This window comes from Pan paniscus, chromosome 2, assembly GCF_029289425.2.
Source record: "Pan paniscus chromosome 2, NHGRI_mPanPan1-v2.0_pri, whole genome shotgun sequence".
Taxonomy (NCBI): Eukaryota; Metazoa; Chordata; class Mammalia; order Primates; family Hominidae; genus Pan; species Pan paniscus.
The window spans coordinates 51,122,468-51,145,340 of NC_085926.1; the positions used below are offsets into that span (position 1 = coordinate 51,122,468).

At 38.7% G+C, this 22,873-nt stretch overlaps 1 protein-coding gene across 9 annotated transcripts in view; it reads left to right on the forward strand.

Moving 5' to 3' along the window:
* Nucleotides 1–22,873, forward strand: part of DOCK3 (dedicator of cytokinesis 3) — a 711,442-nt gene that overhangs the window by 464,792 nt on the left and 223,777 nt on the right. For all 9 annotated transcript variants that reach the window (XM_057301776.2, XM_055109993.3, XM_034956564.4 and 6 more), the window contains exons 10-12: nucleotides 5,766–5,847; nucleotides 18,549–18,609; nucleotides 19,857–20,004. In XM_057301776.2, the coding sequence (XP_057157759.1) occupies nucleotides 5,766–5,847; nucleotides 18,549–18,609; nucleotides 19,857–20,004 (291 nt within the window). The remainder of the gene's footprint in view (nucleotides 1–5,765; nucleotides 5,848–18,548; nucleotides 18,610–19,856; nucleotides 20,005–22,873) is intronic.

The following is a 22,873-nucleotide window of genomic DNA, read 5'->3' on the forward strand; positions in this document are numbered from 1 at the left end:
CATTTTGAATAAAGCCATTCTAGAGGTGTGAAGTGGTACCCTCATTGTGCTTTTGATTTGCAATTCCCTGATTACTAATGATGCCGAACATCTTTTCATGTGTTTATTTGCCATTTGTGTATTTTCTTTGGAGAAATATCTATTCAAGTTACCCACTTTTGAATTGTCTTTTTATTATTGAATTTTAAGAGAACTTTATATATTATAGGTACGAGTCCCTTATCTGTATATGATTTATAAATATTTTTGCCCATTCTGTGGCTTGTTTGTTGCTTTGTTGATGGTGTCTTTTGATGCACAATGGTTTTTTACTGTAATGAAGTCCCTTTTTTTGTTGTTGCTTGTGCTGTTGGTGTCCTTCCTACCTAAGAAACCATTACTTAATTCAAGGTCATGAGAATTTATACCTATATTTTCTTTTTTTCTTTTTTTTAATAACAAGTGGTGCCAATATTTTAATCCAGTCAGATTAACTTAGTTTAAATTAAAAGTCAGATTTTTGAAACTCACATAATTTCCTGGAGAGTTTTTTTTTTTTTTGACAGTTCCTAAGGGGTATAATTTATTGAAGCCCTATTACATAGCAGTTGGCATTTTACATACATGTCACTTAGTAATCATCACAGCAGTTATAATAAAGATGTATACCTATATTTTCTACTAAGAATTTTGTAGTTTTAGCTCTTATATGTAGATCTATGATTCATTTTTACTTAATTTTTACATATGGTGTGAAATAAAGGTCCAGCTTCATTCCTTTGCATGTGAATATCTAGTTGTCCCAACACTGTTTGTTGAAATACTATTCTTTTCTCCACTGAGTTGTCTTAACACCCTTGTAAAAAATCAGTTGACAGCATGAAAAGGTTTTAAGCTGGGAAAAGATATGATCCGATTCGTATTTTAAAAGGATCAGTCTCTCCAAGAATGGCTTTTAGAGAGGCAAAAACAGAAGTAGAGCTGGGAAGCTGTTATAATAATCCAAATTAGTCAAGTAATGGCCAAGACTAGTGGCAGCAAAGGAGATGGCAAGCTTTATAACGATTGAAGATACTTTGGGAAGACAATTGTCTTGACTCTATGTTTTTGCCACTTTTTCACTTGTCTGTGTCACAGCTGTCTTTTCTACCTTTCCCCATTACATTTTCTCTTAAATGGTCTTGAGAATTTTTTTCTGTTATTTTTGGAAGTGGTTTTTTTTTTTTACTTTACTGTTTTTTATTTCCTGTCTGTGATAAAACTCACAACTTATTTGTGTCTACACTGTTACTAAAACCACAGCTTATTTGTATCTACACCTATTGTTTCCTTCTTCACTCTTTCCTGGATTCTATCCCTCTTCACCTACTCAGTGATTTTCCTTTGCCAGTTATATCCTGTGTCTTCAGTAGTTCTCCTTCTATAAGCCTTGTCCCATTAGATATAAATTTTCTTAGGTGTATCCCATCTTTTTTTGAGTCAGGTTTTTTAAATGTAATTTATACACAGTAAAATTCACCCTTTTTAATGCATAGTTCAGTGAGTCCTGACAAATGTATATAGTTGTGAAACCATCACCACAGTCAAGAAATAGAACATTTCATCACTCTCAAAAAGTTCCCTCATGTACCTTTGCAGTCAGTCCCTACCCTTCTTCCCCAGCCCTAGCAACTGATTTGATTTCTGTTCCTATAGTTTTGTCTTTTCCAGAATGCAACATAAATGGAGACATAGAGCCTATGACCTTTTTTCATTGAGTTTTTTCATTTAGTATAATGCTTTTGAGATTCATCCATATTATTATACATCCCAGTAGTTTGTTTTTTAAAATTGTGAAATGATACTCTACTATGTAGATTATTCATTTATCCCCCTGATGGATATTTGGGTTCTTACATGTTTTGGCCATTGTGGATAATGCTGCTATAAATATTTATATATAGATCTTTGGGTAAGTTTTTTCATTTCTCCTGAGTAAACACATAGGAGGAGAATTACTGGGTCATTTAGTATGTATATGTTTATAAGAAACTGTCAAGCTGTTTTCCAAAGTGGATGTACCATTTTGCATTCTTACCAACAGTTTATGAGAGATTTAGTTCTAGTTACTTGACATTCTTACCAACCTTTGGTATATTCATTCTTTGTTTTTTGAGACGGAGTTTCTCTCTTGTTGCCCGGGCTGGAGTGCAATGGTACAATCTCGGCTCACTGCAACCTCTGCCTCCCGGGTTCAAGTGATTCTCCTGCCTCAGCCTCCAGAGCAGCTAGGATTACAGGCACAGGCCACCATGCCCAGCTAATTTTTGTGTTTTTAGTAGAGACGAGGTTTCACCATGTTGGCCAGGCTGGTCTCGAACTCCTGACCTCATGTGATCTGCCTGCCTCGGCCTCTCAAAGTGCTGGGATTATAGGCGTGAGCCACCGTGCCCGGCTGGTATATTCATTCTTTAATTATAGCTATTCTAGTAGGTGTGTGGTGGTATCTCACTGTGTTTTTTGTTTTCTGTTTTTTTTATGTGTGTGTGTGTGATGGAGTTTTGCTCTTTTGCCCAGGCTGGAGTGCAGTGGGGCGATCTAGGCCCACTGCAGCCTCCGCCCCCTGGGTTCAAGCGATTCTTCTGTCTCAGCCTCCTGAGTAGCTGGGATTACAGGCACCCGCCACTATGCCTGGCTAATTTTTGTATTTTTAGTAGAGGCAGGGTTTCACTATGTTGGCCAGACTGGTCTCAAACTCCTGACCTCAGGAGATCTACCTGCCTCATCCTCCCAAAGTGCTGGGATTACAAGTGTGAGCCACCACACCCAGCCCTCACTGTGTTTTTAATTTGCATTTCTCTAATGGTTAATGATATTTTCTTGTGCTTATTTGCCATCTCTGCACATCCTTTGGTGAAGGGTCTGTTCAAATCTTGTGTCCATTTTTTATTTGAATGTTTATTCTTATTGGACATTTTGTATGTTCTCAATACAATTTTTTCTTAGGTGAATGTTTTGTGATTATTTTCTCTCAGTCTGTAGCTTGTCCTTTCATTTTCTCACCAGTATCTTTTAAAAAGAAAGCTTTTAATTTATGTAAAGTCTAATTTATCATTTTGTTGTGATTTGTGATATTTGCTTAATAATCTCGGGCGACAGAAAGTTTTCTACTATGTGCTAAATGTGGAAACAAATGTGAACAAGATATACAAGATACTTGTCTTCATTTTTCACTGAGTTGTCTTCTTTCACAGTTTTAGCTCTTGTATTCGAGCCTGTGATACATTCAAGTTAATTTTTATAAGCAAGGGTCAAGGCTTAGTTTTTTTCATATGGATTGTTCAGCACCATTTGCTGAACGTACTATACACCCCCCTTGATACCTTTATTTGAAATTAATTGACTGTGTGTATGTGGGTTATCCCATATTTTAACAAAGATTCCCTCAACCCCCCATGCCCATTTAACTAAAAATGCATCACTTCCACCTCTTCACAACCATTCTTTAAAGTGTGATCTAGACTGTGCTTCATCATTTCTTTCCTACTCCTCACACTGGCATCTTTCTCTACCATTTCATTAAAACAGTTCTTGCCAGAATCACCAGTGATCTGTGTTCGAGAGTTTTGTCCTTGTTACATGTGACTCTCAATGGTCTTGGACCTTGTTGACCCCTCCCTCCTCTTTCAGACACTTTCTTCACTTGACCAGTGCAACATCTCACCATCCTTCATATTTTTCTTCTGTTTTTCCATTTGCCCCATGCATCTACTTTGATAGTTTTTCTTTTACCTGTTTCTTAGATGTCATTGTCCCTCAGCAATCTGACCAAAGCCCCTTTTCTCTTTGTTCTTTGCATGTTCCCTGCTTATTCCCATTTGTTCCCCTGGCTGAAGAATCTCAAATTTATATCTGACCCAAATCTTTCTGAGATTCATTTCTGCATGTCTAACTGCCTACCAGGACCATAGCTGTATGAGGAAAAAGTACCTTGTATATGTCTTATTCACATTTATATTCACGTGCCAAGCACACAGAACTTAATAACAATTTGTAGACTGACCAAATGAATACACGAACAAACTAAACTGATACTACATATATTCCATGAGTACATGACCGGAGGCACAAAATAAGTAAGTTACTTTTGGAATCACATGCTTTGTCTTCACCATGGCACAGTTTTCCTTTACAGTTGGTAGTAAATCTCCGGATAAAGAGGTGGGAATGAGATTCTGCGCAGGGGCAGGAAGGAGATGCGAGAGTAAAGAGACATTTCTCCAAATGTTGCAAACACTGTTTCTAAGGTTTTCTAGTCCAGTAATTGTAATTTCCTCCTGAAATTACATATATTATTTGGAGAATAAAATATTTAATGGCTCTATTAAGTTCTGATTGTAGCTTCAGCTATAACACATCATTTCTTTTTGAATTTCCACCAAAATTTTTATAAGTTGCTGTAACATTTTTTTTTCTGTCTGGAACTCTTTTTATTATTATTATTATTATACTTTAACTTTTAGGGTACATGTGCACAATGTGCAGGTTTGTTACATATGTATACATGTGCCATGTTGGTGTGCTGCACCCATTAACTCGTTATTTAGCATTAGGTATATCTCCTAATGCTATCCCTCCCCACTCTGCCTACCCCACAACAGTCCTTGGAGTGTGATGTTCCCCTTCCTGTGTCCATGTGTTCTCATTGTTCTATTCCCACCTATGAGCTGTAACATTTTTTAAGACCTAAAGCAAGCTTGTCCAACCTGTGGTCCACAGGCTGCATGCAGCCCACGATGGCTTTGAATGCAGCCTAACACAAATTCGTAAACTTTCTTAAAACATCGTGAGATTTTTTTTTATTTTTATTTTTATTTTTTAGCTCATCAGCTACCATTAGTGTTAGTGTATTTTATGTGTGGCCCAAGACAGTTCTTCTTCTTCCAATGCGACCCAGGGTAGCCAAAAGATTGGACACTGCTGCCCTAAAGTGATTCTCAAGAGTTATATAAAACAGCACTCCCCAATGTTTTTGGCACCAGTGACCAATTTCATGGAAGCCAATTTTTCCATAGACTGATGGGTGGAGGTGGTGGTGTGGGATGGTTTTGGGATGAAGCTGTTCTACCTTAGATCATCAGGCATTAGTTAGATTCTCATAAGGAGCATACAACCTATATCCCTCCACGTGAAGTTCACAATAGGGTTTGTGCGCCTATGAAAATCTAATGCTGCTGCTGATCTGACAGGAGGCAGAGCTCAGGTGGTAATGCTTGTCCACCTGCTGCTCACCTGCTGTGCGGCCCAGTTCCTCACAGGCCACAGGCCCGTAGCAGTCTGCAGCCCGGGGTTGGGGACTTCTGATATAGAAGATGTAAATTTGGTAATGTAGATTCTTTCAGCTCTAATATGATGAATGGTTTTATGATGATCTGAGTGCTCACATCAAAGAACGTATATGCTTGTTATGGATTTCGCATCATGCTGGTGTTTTGGGAATATCTGGGAGAAATATAAGATACAGTACTCCTTACTGCCCTCAGGGAGCACACACCTTCAAACAGATAAAACACACAGCTACAATCAGCAAATAAACAGAAGCACCTATCAGGCAGTTTGTAGTTTCCTTTGTATGTTACTTGGCAGGAAAAAAGAGGGTGTCCTGCCACTAGACGTGTGTTTTTGGCCTTGTTTGTCACTGCAAGCTGTTATGTAAATATGTTTAGTGTTTTTCCGTATCTGCCCTTTTTCTTTGTTCTGGAGTGTGTTACTCACATTTCTCTATATCTTTCTTTCCTACATTTCAGTGAGCGGTTTCTGGTAAGACTGAACAAGAATGGTGGGCCGAGGAACCCAGAGAAGATAGAACGAATGTGTGCCCTTTTTACAGTATGTACGAATTCTCTTTTTCTTCTTTGCTGTTGACTCTAACCAGTGGCCTGCTATGTGGATATTGTCACCCTGGAAACAAGCATTTAGTCTTATTTCCATATACACTGGGGAGAATAGGACTTGATTTATGTTTCTATTAGGTTTTAATGAAATATTTATAGAAAACTGAAATTATATACAGTTTTAAACTTAATTTTTATTAATGAAATATAATCAAGTACCTTTCACTGATACAGATTTTATAAGCTATTTCATATAATAGACACTTAAAATCTGACAGAACCAGCCTGGACAACATGCCAAAACCCAATCTGTAGAAACAATTCAAAAATTAGCTGGGCGTGTGGCGTGTGTCTGTAGTCACAGCTACTTGGGGATGTGAGGCAAGAGGACCGCCTGAGCCCAGGAGGTTGAAGCTGCAGTGAGCCAAGGTTGCACCACTGTACTCCAGCCTAGGTGAAAAAGTGAGACCAGACCCTGTCTCAAAAAAAAAAAAAAAAAAAAAATGACATAGGTCTTTCTTACTGTTCTTATCCAAGGCCACTGGGAATTTCTCTGAGCTGTATAATTTCTGATGCATAATTTATTTTAAAGGTATCCACCAAGTTTACAGCTTTGTAGTTTGTTAGTCAGTTCATATACAGCAAGACAAACTAAATAGTCCTCTTCCAAATACTAATTGGGGGATTTTTTCCTACTGTGATCTGTACTTTTCTTTATATATATACTTTAAGTTCTAGGGTACATGTGCACAACATGCAGGTTTGTTACATAGGTAAACATGTGCCATGTTGGTTTGCTGTACCCATTAACTCGTGATTTACATTAGGTATTTCTCCTAATGCTATCCCTCCCCCCGACCCCACACCACAACAGGCCCCCGTGTGTGATGTTCCCTGCCCTATGTCCAAGAGTTCTCAATGTTCAAGTCCCACCTATCAGTGAGAACATGCAGTGTTTGGTTTTCTGTCCTTGTGATAGTTTGCTTAGAGTGATGGTTTCCAGCTTCATCCATGTGCCTGCAAAGGACATGAAATCATCCTTTTTTATGGCTGAATAGTATTTCATGGTGTATATGTGCCACATTTTCTTAATCCAGTCTATAATTGGTGGACATTTGGGTTGGTTCTAAGTCTTTGCTACTGTGAATAGTGCCTCAATAAACATACATCTCCATGTGTCTTAATAGTAGCATGATTTATAATCCTTTGGGTATATACCCAGTAATGGGATCACAGGGTCAAATGGTATTTCTAGTTCTAGATCCTTGAGGAATCACCACACTATCTTCCACAATGGTTGAACTAGTTTACGCTCCCATCAACAGTGTAAAAGCGTTCCTATTTCTCCACATTCTCTCCAGCACCTGTTGCTTCCTGACTTTTTAATGATTGCCATTCTAACTGGTGTGAGATGGTATCTCATTGTGATTTTGATTTGCATTTCTCTGATGACCAGTGATGATGAGCATTTTTTCATGTGTCTCTTAGCTGCATAAATGTCTTCTTTTGAGAAGTGTCTGCTCATATCCTTTGCCAACTTTTTGATGGGATTCTTTGTTTTTACTCTTGTAAATTTGTTTAATTTCTTTGTAGATTCTGGATATTAGCCCTTTGTCAGATGGGTAAATTGCAAAAATGTTCTCCCATTCTGTAGGTTGCCTGTTCACTCTGATGGCAGTTTCTTTTGCTGTGCAGAAGCTCTTTAGTTTAATTAGATCTCATTTGTCAATTTTGGCTTTTGTTGCCATTGCTTTTGGTGTTTTAGTCATGAAGTCCTTGCCAATGCCTATGTCCTGAATGGTACTGCCTGGGTTTTCTTCTAGGATTTTTATGGTTTTAGGTCCAACATTTAAGTCCTTAATCCATCTTGAATTAATTTTTGTATAAGGTGTAAGGAAGGGATCCAGTTTCAGTTTTCTACATATGGCTAGCCAGTTTTCCCAGCACCATTTATTAAATAGGGAATCCTTTCCCCATTGCTTGTTTTTGTCAGGTTTGTCAAAGATCAGATGGTTCTAGATGTGTGGTGTTATTTCTGAGACCTCTGTTCTGTTCCATTGGTCTATATCTCTGTTTTGGTACCAGTACCATGCTGTTTTGGTTACTGTAGCCTTGTAGTATAGTTTGAAGTCAGGTAATGTGATGGCTCCAGCTTTGTTCTTTTGGCTTAGGATTGTCTTGGCAATGTGGGCTCTTTTTTGGTTCCATATGAACTTTAAAGTAGTTTTTTCCAATTCTGTGAAGAAAGTCATTGGTAGCTTGATGGGGATGGCATTGAATCTATAAATTACCTTGGGCAATACGGCCATTTTCACGATACTGATTCTTCCTATCCATGAGCATGGAATATTCTTCCATTTGTTTGTGTCCTCTTTTATTTCGTTGAGCAGTGGTTTGTAATTCTCCTTGAAGAGGTCCTTCACATCCCTTGTAAGTTGGATTCCTAGGTATTTTATTCTCTTTGTAGCAATTGTGAATGCGAGTTCACTCATGATTTGGCTGTCTGTCTGTTATTGGTGTATAGGAATGCTTGTGATTTTTGCACATTGATTTTTTGTCCTGAAACTTTGCTGAAGTTGCTTATCAGCTTAAGGAGATTTTGGGCTGAGACAATGGGGTTTTCTAAATATACAATCATGTCATCTGCAAACAGGGACAATTTGACTTCCTCTTTTCCTAATTCAGTACCCTTTATTTCTTTCTCTTGCCTGATTGCCCTGGCCAGAACTTCCAACACTACGTTGAATAGGAGTGGTGAGAGAGGGCATCCCTGTCTTGTGCCAGTTTTCAATGGGAATGCTTCCAATTTTTGCCCATTCAGTACGATATTGGCTGTGGGTTTGTCCTAAATAGCTCCTATTATTTTGAGATACGTTCCATCAATACCTAGTTTATTGAGAATTTTTAGCATGAAGGGCTATTGAATTTCGTCAAAGGCCTTTTCTGCGTCTATTGAGATAATCATGTGGTTTTTGTCATTGGTTCTGTTTATGTGATGGATTACATTTATTGATTTGTGTATGTTGAACCAGCCTTGCATCCCAGGGATGAAGCCAACTTGATCGTGGTGGCCAGGCTTTTTCATGTGCTGCTGGATTCGGTTTGCCAGTATTTTATTGAGGATTTTTGCATCGACGTTCATCAGGGATATTGGTCTAAAAATCTCTTTTTTGTTGTTGTGTCTCTGCCAGGCTTTGGTATCAGGATGATGCTGGCCTCATAAAATGAGTTAGGGAGGATTCCCTCTTTTTCTGTTAATTGGAATAGTTTCAGAAGGAATGGTACCAGCTCCTCTTTGTACCTCTGGTAGAATTCAGCTGTGAACCCATCAGTCCTGGACTTTTTTTTGTTGGTAGGCAATTAATTATTGCCTCAATTTTAGAACCTGTTACTGGTCTATTCAGGGATTCAACTTCTTCCTGGTTTAGTCTTCGGAGGGTGTATGTGTCCAGGAATTTATCAATTTCTTCTAGATTTTCTAGTTTATTTGTGTAGAGGTGTTTATAGTATTCTCTGATGGTAGTTTGTATTTCTGTAGGATCGGTGGCGATATCCCCTTTTTCATTTTTTATTATGTCTATTTGTTTCTTCTCTCTTTTCTTCTTTATTAGTCTTGCTAGCGGTTTATCAATTTGTTGATCTTTTCAAAAAAACAGCTCCTGGATTCATTGATTTTTTGAAGGGTTTTTTGTGTCTCTGTCTCTTTCAGTTCTGCTCTGATCTCAGTTATTTCTTGCCTTCTGCTAGCTTTTGAATGTGTTTGCTCTTGCTTCTCTAGTTCTTTTAATTGTGATGTTAGGGTGTCAATTTTAGATCTTTCCTGCTTTCTCTTGTGGGCATTTAGTGCTATACATTTCCCTCTACACACTGCTTTGAATGTGTCCCAGAGATTCTGGTACGTTGTGTCTTCGTTCTCATCGGTTTCAAAGAATATCTTTATTTCTGCCTTCATTTAGTTATTAACCCAGTAGTCATTCAGGAGCAGGTTGTTCAGTTTCCATGTAGTTGAGCAGTTTTGAGTGACCTTCTTAATCCTGAGTTCTAATTTGATTGCACTGTGGTCTGAGAGACAGTTTATTGTGATTTCTGTTCTTTTACATTTGCTGAGGAGTGCTTTACTTCCAACTATGTGTTCAATTTTGGAATAAGTGTGATGTGGTGCTGAGAAGAATGTATATTCTGTTGATTTGCGGTGGAGAGTTCTGTAGATGTCTATTTGGTCCACTTGGTGCAGAGCTGAGTTCAATTCCTGAATGTCCTTGTTAGCCTTCTGTCTCGTTGATCTGTCTAATGTTGACAGTGGGGTGTTAAAGTCTCCCATTATTATTGTGTGGGAGTCTAAGTCTCTTTGTAGGTATCTAAGGACTTGCTTTATGAATCTTGGTGCTCCTTAGCTCTTCTTGTTGAATTGATTCATTTACCATTATGTAATGCCCTTCTTTGTCTCTTTTGATCTTTATTGGCTTAAAGTCTGCCTTATCAGAGACTAGGATCGCAACTAGGATTGCTTTTTTTTTTTTTTTTTTGCTTTCCATTTGCTTGGTAGATCTTCCTCCATCCCTTTATTTTGAGCCTATGTATGTCTCTGCACATAAGATGGGTCTCCTGAATACACCACAATGATGGGTCTTGACTCTTTATCCAGTTTGCCAGTCTGTGTCTTTTAATTGGGGCATTTAGCCCATTTACATTTAAGGTCAATATTGTTATGTGTGACCTGAGGGACCTGACTGTTAAAAGGAAAACTAACAAACAGAAAGGAAGAGCATCAACATCAACAAAAAGGACATCCACACCAAAACCCTATCTGTAGGTCACCAGCATCAAAGACCAAAGGTAGATAAAAACACCCCACTGTCAATATTAGACAGATCAATGAGACAGAAGGTTATAGGTAGATATTTGATCTTGTCATTTTGATGTTAGCTGGTTATGTTGCCCATTAGTTGATGCAGTTTCTTCCTAGCATCGATTGTCTTTACAATTTGGCATGTTTTTGCAGTGGCTGGTACCAGTTGTTCCTTTCCATGTTTAGTGCTTCCTTCAGGAGCTCTTGTAAGGCAGGCCTGGTGGTGACAAAGTCTCTCAGCATTTGCTTGTCTGTAAAGGATTTTATTTCTCCTTCACTTATGTAGCTTAGTTTGGCTGCATATGAAATTCTGGGTTGAAAATTCGTTTCTTTAAGAATGTTCAGTAGTGGCCCCCACTGTCTTCTGCTTATAGAGTTTCTGCCGATAGATCCACTGTTAGTCTGATGGGCTTCCCTTTGTGGGTAACCTGACTTTTCTCTCTGGCTGCCCTTAACATTTTTTCCTTCATTTCAACTTTGGTGAATCTGACAATTATGTGTCTTGGAGTTGCTCTTCTCAAGGAGTATCTTTGTGGCATTCTCTATATTTCCTGAATTTGAATGTTGGCCTGCCTTGCTAGGTTGGGGAAGTTCTCCTGGATAATATCCTGCAGAGTGTTTTCCAACTTGGTTCCATTCTCCCCGTCACTTTCAGGTACACCAATCAGACGTAGATTTGGTCTTTTCACATAGTCCCATATTTCTTGGAGGCTTTGTTTATTTTTACTTTTTTTTTCTCTAAACTTCTCTTCTCACTTTATTTCATTAATTTTATCTTCAATCACTGATACCTTTTCTTCCACTTGATCAAATTGGCTATTGAAGCTTCTGCATGTGTCATGTAGCTCTCGAGCCATGGTTTTCAGCTCCATCAGGTCATTTAAGGTCTTCTCTACACTGTGTATTCTAGTTAGCCATTCATCAAATCTTTTTTCAAAGTTTTTAGCTTCTTTGAGATGGGTTTGAAGATCCTCCTTTAGCTCGGAGAAGTTTGTTATTACTGACCTTCTGAAGCCTACTTCTGTCAACTCATCAAAGTCATTCTCCGTCCTGCTTTGTTCCGTTGCTGGTGAGGAGCTGCAATCCTTTGGAGGAGAAGAGGTGCTCTGGTTTTTAGAATTTTCAGCTTTTCTGCTCTGGCTTCTCCCCATCTTTGTGGTTTTATCTAACTTTGGTATTTTATGCTGGTGATCTACAGATGGGGTTTTGGTGTTGATGTCCTTTTCGTTGATGTTGATGCTATTCCCTTCTGTTTGTTAGTTTTCCTTCTAACAGTCAAGTCCCTCAGCTGCAGGTCTGTTGGAGTTTGCTGGAGGTCCATTCCAGACCCTGTTTGCCTGAGTATCACCAGCAGAGGCTGCAGAACAGCAAATATTGCTGCCTGATCCTTCCTCTGGAGGCTTCATCTCAGAGGGACACCCACCTGTATGAGGTGGCAGTCAGCCCCTACTGGGAGGTGTCTCCCAGTTAGGCTACACGAGGGTCAGGGACCCACTTGAGGAGGCAGTCTGTCCATTCTCAGAGCTCAAACACTGTGCAGGGAGAACCACTGCTCTCTTCAGTGCTGTCAGACAGGGACGTTTAAGTCTGCAGAAGTTTCTGCTGCCTTTTGTTCAGCTATGCCCTGCCCCCCTAGGTGGGGTCTACAGAGGCAGCAGGCCTTGCAGAGCTGTGGTGGGCTCTGCCCGTTGGAGCTTCCCCAGCCGCTTTGTTTACCTACTCAAGCCTCAGCAATGGCAGGTGCCCCTTGCCCGCTACGCTGCTGCCTCGCAGGTCGATCTTAGATTGCTGCACTAGCAGTGAGCAAGGCTCTATGGGCATGGGACCCGTCCAGGATATCCCAGGCACAGGATATAATCTCCTGGTGTGCCATTTGCTAAGACCGTTGTAAAAGTGCAGTATTTGGGCGAGAGTGTCCCGATTTTCCAGGTACAGTCTGTCATGGCTTCCCTTGGCTAAGAAAGGGAAATCCCCCGACCCATTGCACTTCCCAGGTGAAGCGATGCCCCACCCTGCTTTGGCTTGCCCTCCTTGGGCTGCACCCACTGTCCAACCAGTCCCAATGAGATGAACCAGGTACCTCAGTTGGAAATGCAGAAATCACTGTCTTCTGCGTCGATCATGCTGGGAGCTGCAGACCGGAGCTATTCCTATTCGGCTATCTTGGAACAGAATCCCCTTGTTTCTGTACTTCAGTTTTTTCTGGACTTCAGTTTTTTCTGAAAAGCCATACTGTTGTTCATGGTCTGTACAACCATGGACCAATCAGCTTACAAAAGGTTTGGAAATCTCCTGACTGGAAAATACCAAACCTCACAATCCCACCTTGCCATGTGTGTTCTTCAAGTTTATTCTGATTTACTAATTTGTTTTTACCTTGTTAAAAACTATCCAGTGGTGTTTATTTGAGTTAATTTATTTGCTGTAGAAGAAAACAAGACTGTGTCACAATTTTAAACCAGTTTTGATTATTGTGGATTCTTTGATCTGTTTCAGTGATCCTGAGATACATCAAAACCTATTGGATAGTTTCACAGTGTCACTGACCTTGCTTATGGTGTGTGATTGATGGGACAGATATCACAAAGATTACATTGGGCCTCTTAAATGCAAATGGGATTTATCTGGAGATCTGATACATGACTTTCTGTAAAAGCTACAGTTATATTTGTTCACCTCACTTTTTAGTTCATTTACTGCAACTTTATCTTTCAGAACATCAAATGATGTTACTGCAGAATCAGAAACCACTTTCACAGGGATAGCTTTTATTGATAATGCTCCAGATGTATGGAAAGATTTATAAATCTAGCTAAGCTAAAATAATATGTTGTCCATCTTTGAGCTTAGCAGTAAAGGCTTAGGAGATAATGCAAGGAGAAAGAACAGGAAGAGCAGACCCATGATGGTGGTTAAGGGAGTTAAGATGGCTTAGTCTGGGAAGATCGGCACTCTGTCTTCAATTGGAAAAGAATGAAAGAAAGAATCTAAATTGTAGTAAATGGGATTTAGGTTAGTCTATTGGCTGAGAGCTTCTGAAGTGAGAGTTCCTGAACACTGAGGTGGTTTTGTAGGACCTCCTTTCTGAAACAGAATTAGTAAGAGACACCCACCTTCTAGAATGTCTCAGTAACCTTAGGAGGTTTTCCTAAATTCTGATTCTCTGATATTTCCTGGTAAAGCATCAGGAGAAATTGTTGATTCCTTGTTTCTTGGATTTGTGGGAACAGAGCTGCGTGCATGTACTGTCTTTGAATTCTTGAATATGATGAGTACAGTCTTTGACTTTTTAAAAATGAACTTAATTAGGGTGGTATTTGAATGTAATTACAGTAAATTAAAATTTTCATTTAGCATTTTAATTATCCATATGAGCCCAGAGGCCAAAGCTATAGCTCCAACTTTATTGCACATAACATGCATGATGTGCTCTTGTTCTGCCACAATGGGAAGGCACAGGGTGCTAAATATACTATTAATACTTCCATAATTCTGTTTGTAGTGCAGCCCTGAATTTATTTATTTTTTATTTTTTATTTTTGCAGTCAGGGTCTCACTCTGTGGCCCAGGCTTCAGTGCAGTGGCCTGATCATAGCTCACATAAAAACCTTGAACCTTTGGGCTCTAAGCAATCCTCCTGCCTCAGTCTCCTGAGTAGTGGGGCTATAGGCGCACACCATGCTTGGCTAATTTTTTTTTTTAAGAGATGGCGTCTTGCTATTTTGCCCAGGCTGGTCTTGAACTGCTGGCCTCAAACAACCCTCCCACCTTGGCCTCCCAAAGTGCTGGGATTACAGGTATGAGTCACTGTACCCAGCCCAGCCCTGCCCTGGATTTTTTAAAAAGGTCCGAAACATGATTTGAGGATTTTTTACAAAGCACACAAGATTTCTGAACAAGATTATCTTAGCCAGGATTTTTATGTTTTACTTTAAGCTCTATGAAATTATATAGGTGGGACCTGTTTTCTCATTATCTGAGACTTGAGTTCTTCTATGAGCTAAAGGAGTTTCCTAGATTGATGTGTGTGCTGCAAAGTCTCAGAGTAAATGCAAGAAAATGTAGCCACAACTATGGTTGATGCTGACCTTTTAGCTTACCTTAGAATAGGGAAAAGGGAATCATACAAACTGAGCAGATTACGAGGTTACTCAGCACACTTCAGAGCCACATTAAAGTCACATTATTTGGCATGGCCTTTATTCTCTTTGAGGCCTTAGTTTTTCTGACTTGGTTAGATTTTAGGGTTTCCTACCAAGGAAGAATTTTATCCAAGGAGAATATGTTTTATACTTACGTGGACAGCCAATACAATGAGGATTTTGCTGACTTTCATGCTAAACAATGGCTCTATATACAAATGTGTGAAAGTATATCTATTCGTATTTACTCATTCTTAGATATTCAGGACCTCATACACACTGCCGGCAAGGTGTCAGTAATGATTTGTTACATAAACAAATGAACAAATGTTTATTTGCTGTCATATTTAAGTGACCAACTCAGAGAATGAATTTGTACAGTTTTCCAAGTATTCGTTGTCATTTTATTTTATATATTTATTTATACTCTTCTACATTCCAAGATAGAATTTTAAGTAGTGATTTTTTAGAGTTCAGAATTGAACTTGATTATTACTATAATAACATTATGTATTAAAATACTACCTTATTTTCTGCAACTTACGTATGAATAAGCTGGTTTTATTTTGTATTTGAAAATCCCATTATCTCCAAAAAAAAAGGAGTGTCCCAGGCACAGGGAAGTTAATTAACTTTTTCGTGTTTCAAATGAGTGAGTCTAAGATGCTCGACCCTAAGTCATTGTCCTCAATTGTCTCTTCTACACACTGTTTAGTTGGGAGCAGCTTCCTAGTTAAGTAGGATTAGAGAGTTTGGTCCAGTGAACAAATCTAATTCCTGCCATGTAATCAGGACTGAAATCCTGCTCACCAGATGAATGATAGATACATCACCCTTCTTATCTTTCTTTTACAGGTCATGTGAGTAATATAACGTAGATAACCACCCTTGGTGCTTAGTCTTGAAGAATATATGTTTAACAAACCTTATGGTAACTGTGTTTAGTCATACACTTATATTTAATAAGATAGCTTTTATATTGAAATTCTGTGGAACTCACAAATAATAATTTTGCTTAAAATATTTTCTTGCACTAATTATTGTCTTATTTCTATTGATGTCAAATAAATTCCACTGAAAGTTCTGGATGCTGTGTACATGATTGTCAGAAAGGGCCCCTACTCAGCCACTTGGAAAATACCATAAATTATACTTAAGGCTTCTTTTATTCACTCAGCAGAGTCAAGGGAAACATTTAGTATTTTTGTGTACAACCCATCAGATTAGTATTTGGACATCTGTGGAAACTGGCTTGAATTCCATAGGTACATTGGAGTCAGTGATTATACGAGTCATTTGATAGTTTGGATGTACACAGTCCAGGCTGTGTAGGAGGAACCATTTCACTTTGAAATGTGTTGAACATTTCTATATCCTTCAGTAATCAACATCTTTCAATTCAAAAAAGTATATAAAAATGGTAACCTGGTTTTCAATTTTCACTTGGATAGTACCATCTTAATAAGTATCAAAATATAGCACTATTTTAATAATATTATTTTTAATTCCATGTTTAATTAAAAGAATTAGTGAAATGGGGCCTGAAACATCCTTTTTCAATATCAAACACAACTTTCATGTAAAAATATATCTTTGTGATTCCAGATATCAATTTATGTTTAAGTATTTTGTAACCTGTTTCATTATAAACATACTTTATTATTTTAAGAACTTGACAAAATATTATAACCATCTAAAAGCTTCAGTTTCACCACTACATATTACTTTTTTTTTTGAGATGGAGTCTCTCTGTCACTGGAGTACAGTGGCACAATCTGGGCTCACTGCAGCCTCCACCTCCCAGGTTCAAGCCATTCTCCTGCTTCAGCCTCCCGAGTAGCTGGGATTACAAGTGCGTGCCGCCACACCCTGCTAATTTTTGTATTTTTAGTAGAGATGGGGTTTCACCATGTTGGCCAGGCTGGTCTCGAACTCCTGACCTCAAGCGATCCTCCCACCTCGGCCTCCCAGAGTGCTGGGATTACAGACATATGCCGCCATGCCTGGCCCACATATTACTTCTTAGTGTCTCCTTTTCTTTCATATGTTCAAGGCCATTTAATAGGGCGAGGCTGGGACTAGGCTAAGGCAAACAAAGCACAGGATCTTGAGAGCGAGTGCCTTCTTAAATTTTGTACCTTAGGTGCCTTGCTTGCCTCACACTAGTGCTAACCCTGCAACAGGGTTTACAAATTAAGAAACATGGAGACTCTGAATCTCTAAGCTCATTCCAAATCATGACTGCCATTTGATTGTACCTTTTTTTTTTTTTTTTTTTTGAGACAGAGTCTCGCTCTTTTGCCCAGGCCAGACTGCAGTAGCGCTGTCTCTTTCTCGGCTCACTGCAAGCTCTGCCTCCCAGGTTCGTGCCATTCTCCTGCCTCAGCCTCCCGAGTAGCTGGGACTACATTTTTTTTTTTAATTGAAGAGAGACAGGCATCTGGGGTCAATCAAAAGATGAAAGAGGAAAAGGAAATGGAACTAAGGGAGCCTTTCCTAGAAGCGAAAGGGAGATCACAGAAACCTGTCACATTAAGGACAAAGGTTATTCCATCAAGTATCATTAACTCACAATAATGGCTGAGAGAGCAGCAAGAAAAATCTGAAACAGAATATATATTAAAGAATTTTTGTTATTTCAAGTAGAATACATTTAAAAAGCATAATGCATACTCATCAACAAACATTTCAACATATGTTCTAAACACAAATAGAATGATTATCAGATTGGGCATGGTAACTAACACCTGTAATCTCAACACTTTGGGAGGCTGAGGCAGGAAGATTGCTTGAGCCTAGAAGTTTGAGACCAGCTCTGGCAACATAGCAAGACCCCATCTCTACAAATAATTTTAAAAATAGCTGGGCATGATGGTGCACACCTGTAGTACCAGTTACTTGGGAGGCTGAGGTGGGAGAATTGCTTGACCCAGAGGACAAGGCTGCAGTGAGCCGTGATCGCACCACTGCACTCCATCCTGGTGACAGAGCAAGACCTTGTTTTTTAAAGAAAAGGAAGAAAGAAAGAAAGAAAAAGGAATGATTTTCATAACTCTTTGGTTTGGAAATTTTCTGATTCTGGATCATATGTGTTTACTTAAAGGAAACCCTTAATTTTTTTCAATAAGATTATTTTCAACTATAATTTAGTACAAATGATAAATATCAGAATTTAGAAATAGAAATCAAATTATTGAGGTTTCACCGATATCAAATTAATCTCTTTTAAGTGGAACAACTTCGTATGTAATAATCATTTGTGGACAGAGGAATCAATGTAAAATTAGTGGAGAACAAACTTACAGAATTTTAGTTATTGATGAGCTTTTTGGTGTTTTCCCAATTTTTTCTTTACTGAACATTTATTCCTTCTGTTACAGAATGTTTTTATATGATGTTAGAGTAAACATGGAATAAGGCAATATCATGAAGATTTCTAATGTGAGAACTTTTATAGACTTTTTATTTGTTAAGTGGTCTAAATGAGAGCTGGAAAAATGTTGTCAATAGAATAAACTTCCAAAGCCATATAAGATATCCAGACTTTCACTGCAGACATCTTATAAACCATTAAAGTGCTATATGCTGTAATCTCCCTTCCCCTGCCTGTAACATACAGTAAAAGCAAATGACTAGAGATTCAAAATGAATTTTTAATTATTTTCTGTGTATTCCTTGCCTGAATTTACTTATTTTTTCTCTTAGGATCTGAGCAGCAAAGATATGAAGAGAGATTTGTATATCGTTGCCCATGTGATCCGAATAGGTACTGTTCACCTTACCCATTCACATGACTAAGAATGGCCCAACTTGGGATAAGTATGTCTTGTGCATGAGCTTTGTTTTCTCCCTAGATCTTACCTGTAATTTCAGGTCTCAGGATTAGAGTCCAGCTTGTATTGAAGCTATACCTAAGCTCAACTGCTATGGTAGCTTGGTTTGATATAAATGGATTCGGGGGGGTGGGTTTTGTTTGTGTTTTTTAATCACTTAAAACCTGCTCCCTGTTTTTATACCCAAACTTTTTATTTAAAATGGTCTACTTCTAGACATTATTTCTAACACAGTGCCCTACCCTTTCCCTCAGAGATCTTATAGCAGGTTTCCAGAGGTGCCAACTTCACAGCAAAGGCCATTCACCACCTATTGTTTGTGTTTGAAATTATGTATCTGTGGCTCTCTCCACAAAATTAGAGTTATTGTCATCACTCCAGAAGATGGATGACATTTCACTTCTACCCCACCCAAGATGAAAAAGTGATTTTTACTACTGTTCTGTGGTTGGTTTGCTCAGACTTATTTCAAGTTTATGATACAACTTTTGGGGCTATGGCGAACCAAGTCCTCCTTCATAGGTTTGAGTTTTGGCCTATCATGTACATTTTTATCAAAGAATATTTTTTAATCCCTTGCCAACAAAACAGCTATTTGCTGTACTAAATAAAGTGTTTGTTAAGGTTCCAGCATTTGCAAGTCTTCTTGCCACTGTAGGCACAGCTTTGGTAAGCAGGAAAAGTAAACACTCATCCACTTTCTAAGACTACTCTCAGTCCCACAGTTGTTCAAGATGATGTTTGACAGCAGAATTTGGTTGAAAGAACACAGTATCCTCCTTGTCTGTGCATATGTAGTTTATACCTGGCAGCTAAAATACTAAACTTTGTATCTAAAACATACCTGAGAAGTTTAAATTTATTATTAGCACATTGGTTTTTCTAAGAAATTCATAAAATCACTTTTATTCTCATGTGATTAATAAATGGAGTGTTGATATTGGTTTAGAGTTAGATAAGAATGATTGATCGAATGTAGTACAGGGAAGAGCTTTGGCCAGAGGCCTGTTTGGTGTTCTTCCACATAAATATCCTTGGATGACTCCCTTCAGCCCTGTAGTCTTCACCTTACAGGATTTCCTAGGTGCCTGTAGCTCAGGCATCCTTGGATGACAATTAGGTGATACTGGAGAGGAGCATGCTTTTCTCAGTCTGACTGGTGTTTTCTGCTGTGCCCAAGGCCGGATGCTCCTGAACGACTCAAAGAAAGGTCCTCCTCACCTGCACTACAGGCGACCATATGGCTGTGCGGTCCTAAGCATCTTGGATGTCCTACAGTCACTCACAGAAGTAAAGGAAGAAAAGGATTTTGTTCTTAAGGTTTACACGTGAGTAATGGACATCAGGAATATTAATGATTTGTAGCATAAGACATCCCAGCACTGCCCTTGAGAGTAGTAGTGCTCAAACCTTGTGGACACAGGCCACGCAGTGGCTCACGCCTGTATTCCCAACACTTTGGGAGGCCAAGGTGGGCAAATCACAAGGTCAGGAAATCGAGACCATTCTGGCTAACACGGTGAAACCTCGTCTCTACTGAAAATACAAAAAATTAGCCAGGCGTGGTGGCACGTGCCTGTAATCCCAGCTACTCAGGAGGCTGAGGCAGGAGAATTGCTTGAACCCGGGAGGCAGAGGTTGCAGTGAGCTGAGATTGCATCACTGCACTCTAGCCTGGGCAACAGAGCGACACTCCATTTCAAAGAAAAAAAAAAAAACACCTTGTGGACACAGAATCACCAGGATGTAGGAAAGGGAGCTTTTTGAAAATGCAGAAGATTGGCCGGGCACGGTGGCTCACGCCTGTAATCCCAGCACTTTGGGAGGCCAAGGCAGGCGGATCACGAGGTCAGGAGATTGAGACCATCCTGGCTAACACAGTGAAACCCTGTCTCTACTAAAAATACAAAAAATTAGCCGGGTGTGGTGGCGGACGCCTATAGTCCCAGCTACTCGGGAGGCTGAGGCAGGAGACTGGCGTGAACCTGGGAGGTGGAGCTTGCAGTGAGCTGAGATCATGCCACTGCACTCCAGCCTGGGCGACAGAGTGAGACTCCGTCTCAGAAAAAAAAAAGAAAGAAAAAAAGAACAAAAAAAGAAAATGCGGAAGATTGATCTAAGATTTGGGGTGGGGCCCAGGCAGCATTATTTTTAATAAGCTTCCCAGGTAATTCTGAAACAGCTTCATTTGGGACCTTCTATCCCAAAGTGAAAATCTGGTAGTACACATTTGCTTTTTTCTCCAGAATTAACCAATCTTGTATATTTGCAGAAAAGCTAACAATATGCTTCTCATGTGTCTTGGCTATGAGAGTCTTGCATGTCTAATGCTTGCCCACCAGTTATTATAACTGAGCTGGCTAATGATCAAGATTGTTTAAAAGAATGATCATGAGTCAAATTTCTCTATCTTTGAAAGATAGCCCATTTTTCTGAGGAGCTGAGATATTATTCTTCACTTGTGCCACTGGAGATCGATAAGTCACATCCAACCAGGCATGGCATTATTTTTAGTGTTCTTCAACCAAGGGATATTGTCTTAGATAAGCAGTCCATCTCCTTCTAACTTGTTAAACAATAGGAAAAACACAATAATGAAAATAAATGCAGAATTCAGTCATATACTCTATCTTTGCTCATATAGTTAGACACAAATTGTAGTGCTAAAAAAATGATCAGTGGTGAGTTTAGTAAGTTTTTAAAGCAAGTATATTTAAAACTGTGAGAATTTTTAAAAACTCATCTTTCAGTTTAAAAACCCAATATTGTTTATCCAAATTAAATAAAATACTTCCAATCACCATGTTAATGTATCTTCACCATAATATCGTATAGATATTTTTCTGTATTATCTGTTGCCCTGTCTGACTTGGGCATGAAATAAGCTTAATTCACAATTTCTGTTAAGCCACATTTGATTAATTTCAAAATAAAAACCCAATCTCCTCATTACCTATTTTCCCTTCAGCTTTGTTCCTTTCAGAGTTGTATACTTTATGGGATGAGGATCTTCCTTTGGAATCATAACTTACAAAGAAAATTTTGGCTGGTTTTCTCCTCCTTCCATGCATCAGTCACAGGCTTTCTCCATTTACCAAATCCCCAAATTGATGGGTGGTGGAACCTGCTCGTTTATATGCCTTCCTCCCTTTGAAAAGGACTAAAGAGAAATCCAAAATCATCATCATTATCATCTTACTCCACTGTATTCCTTCCAAGGGCAAGGGATTTATAGATAGCACTCCAGAATTGTTATCTCTTTGCATGTATTATGCCTTCCTTGTTTTGGAGCAAATTTTCATTACAGATAGGAGCTTGCACAGCACTCCTCCTGAAATCATGCTGTCAGGCTTAATTGGCCTAATTGCTTCTAAAGCAACAGCTTTCTGCGAGAAACAGGATTCATGTATGTATTTTTCTTAGTTCCTTCTTATGGATGGGCTGTGTCTAATAAAGTAGTTCTAAAAAGATGAAAAAAATATGTTTATAGAGAAGATTTTTTTTCAAATTTTCTTTTGAAGGATTAATAGAGTTAAAATGTACAATAATTTTTCCACTTGAAAATGTTAACAGACTTTCAAGCAGACTATCAAATGCATGTTTGTGAAATTGATTTTGTGTGCAATATAGAATTATTCTAGGATTAGTCATTTTAATCCACATCAGCACAGTGAATCTAGCCCTCAGGAGAAGCAATATTTTCCAGTAAGTTTCAGGCAACATTTTTGTTGGTTAGATTGAATTGGAAGCTTAAAGAGTTTACTAATTGCTATTGATAGTTCTTTAGCCTTTGCTAGGACAGGATTTTACAAAGATGAAAACCTCTTACACAGTTTTAATGAATGAGTTGGCAAATATCCGATTAGTTGTTCACATTCTTATCATTTCTTTCATTGTTCATAGTCAGCCTTAGCCAGAGAAAGTAGAAACTCCTGTCTGTCTCTGCCAAGGCCACTATTCTGCTGTATAATGTTTTCACTTGTGTATGGGAAGGCACCACACATCCTTTTAAGAAAATAGCAAAAAAAAAAAAAAAAAATTGCAATAAGAAGCTGAGGCATGAAAACTAAGTCACTTCCTAATGAGTCAAAAGCCTTAAAACTCACAAATAAATAACCATATGTACATTTCAGTCTGATATAGATACCATATTTTTCTTCACCCGAAGGACAAGGGCTCACAAGCAGGCACAGGGCC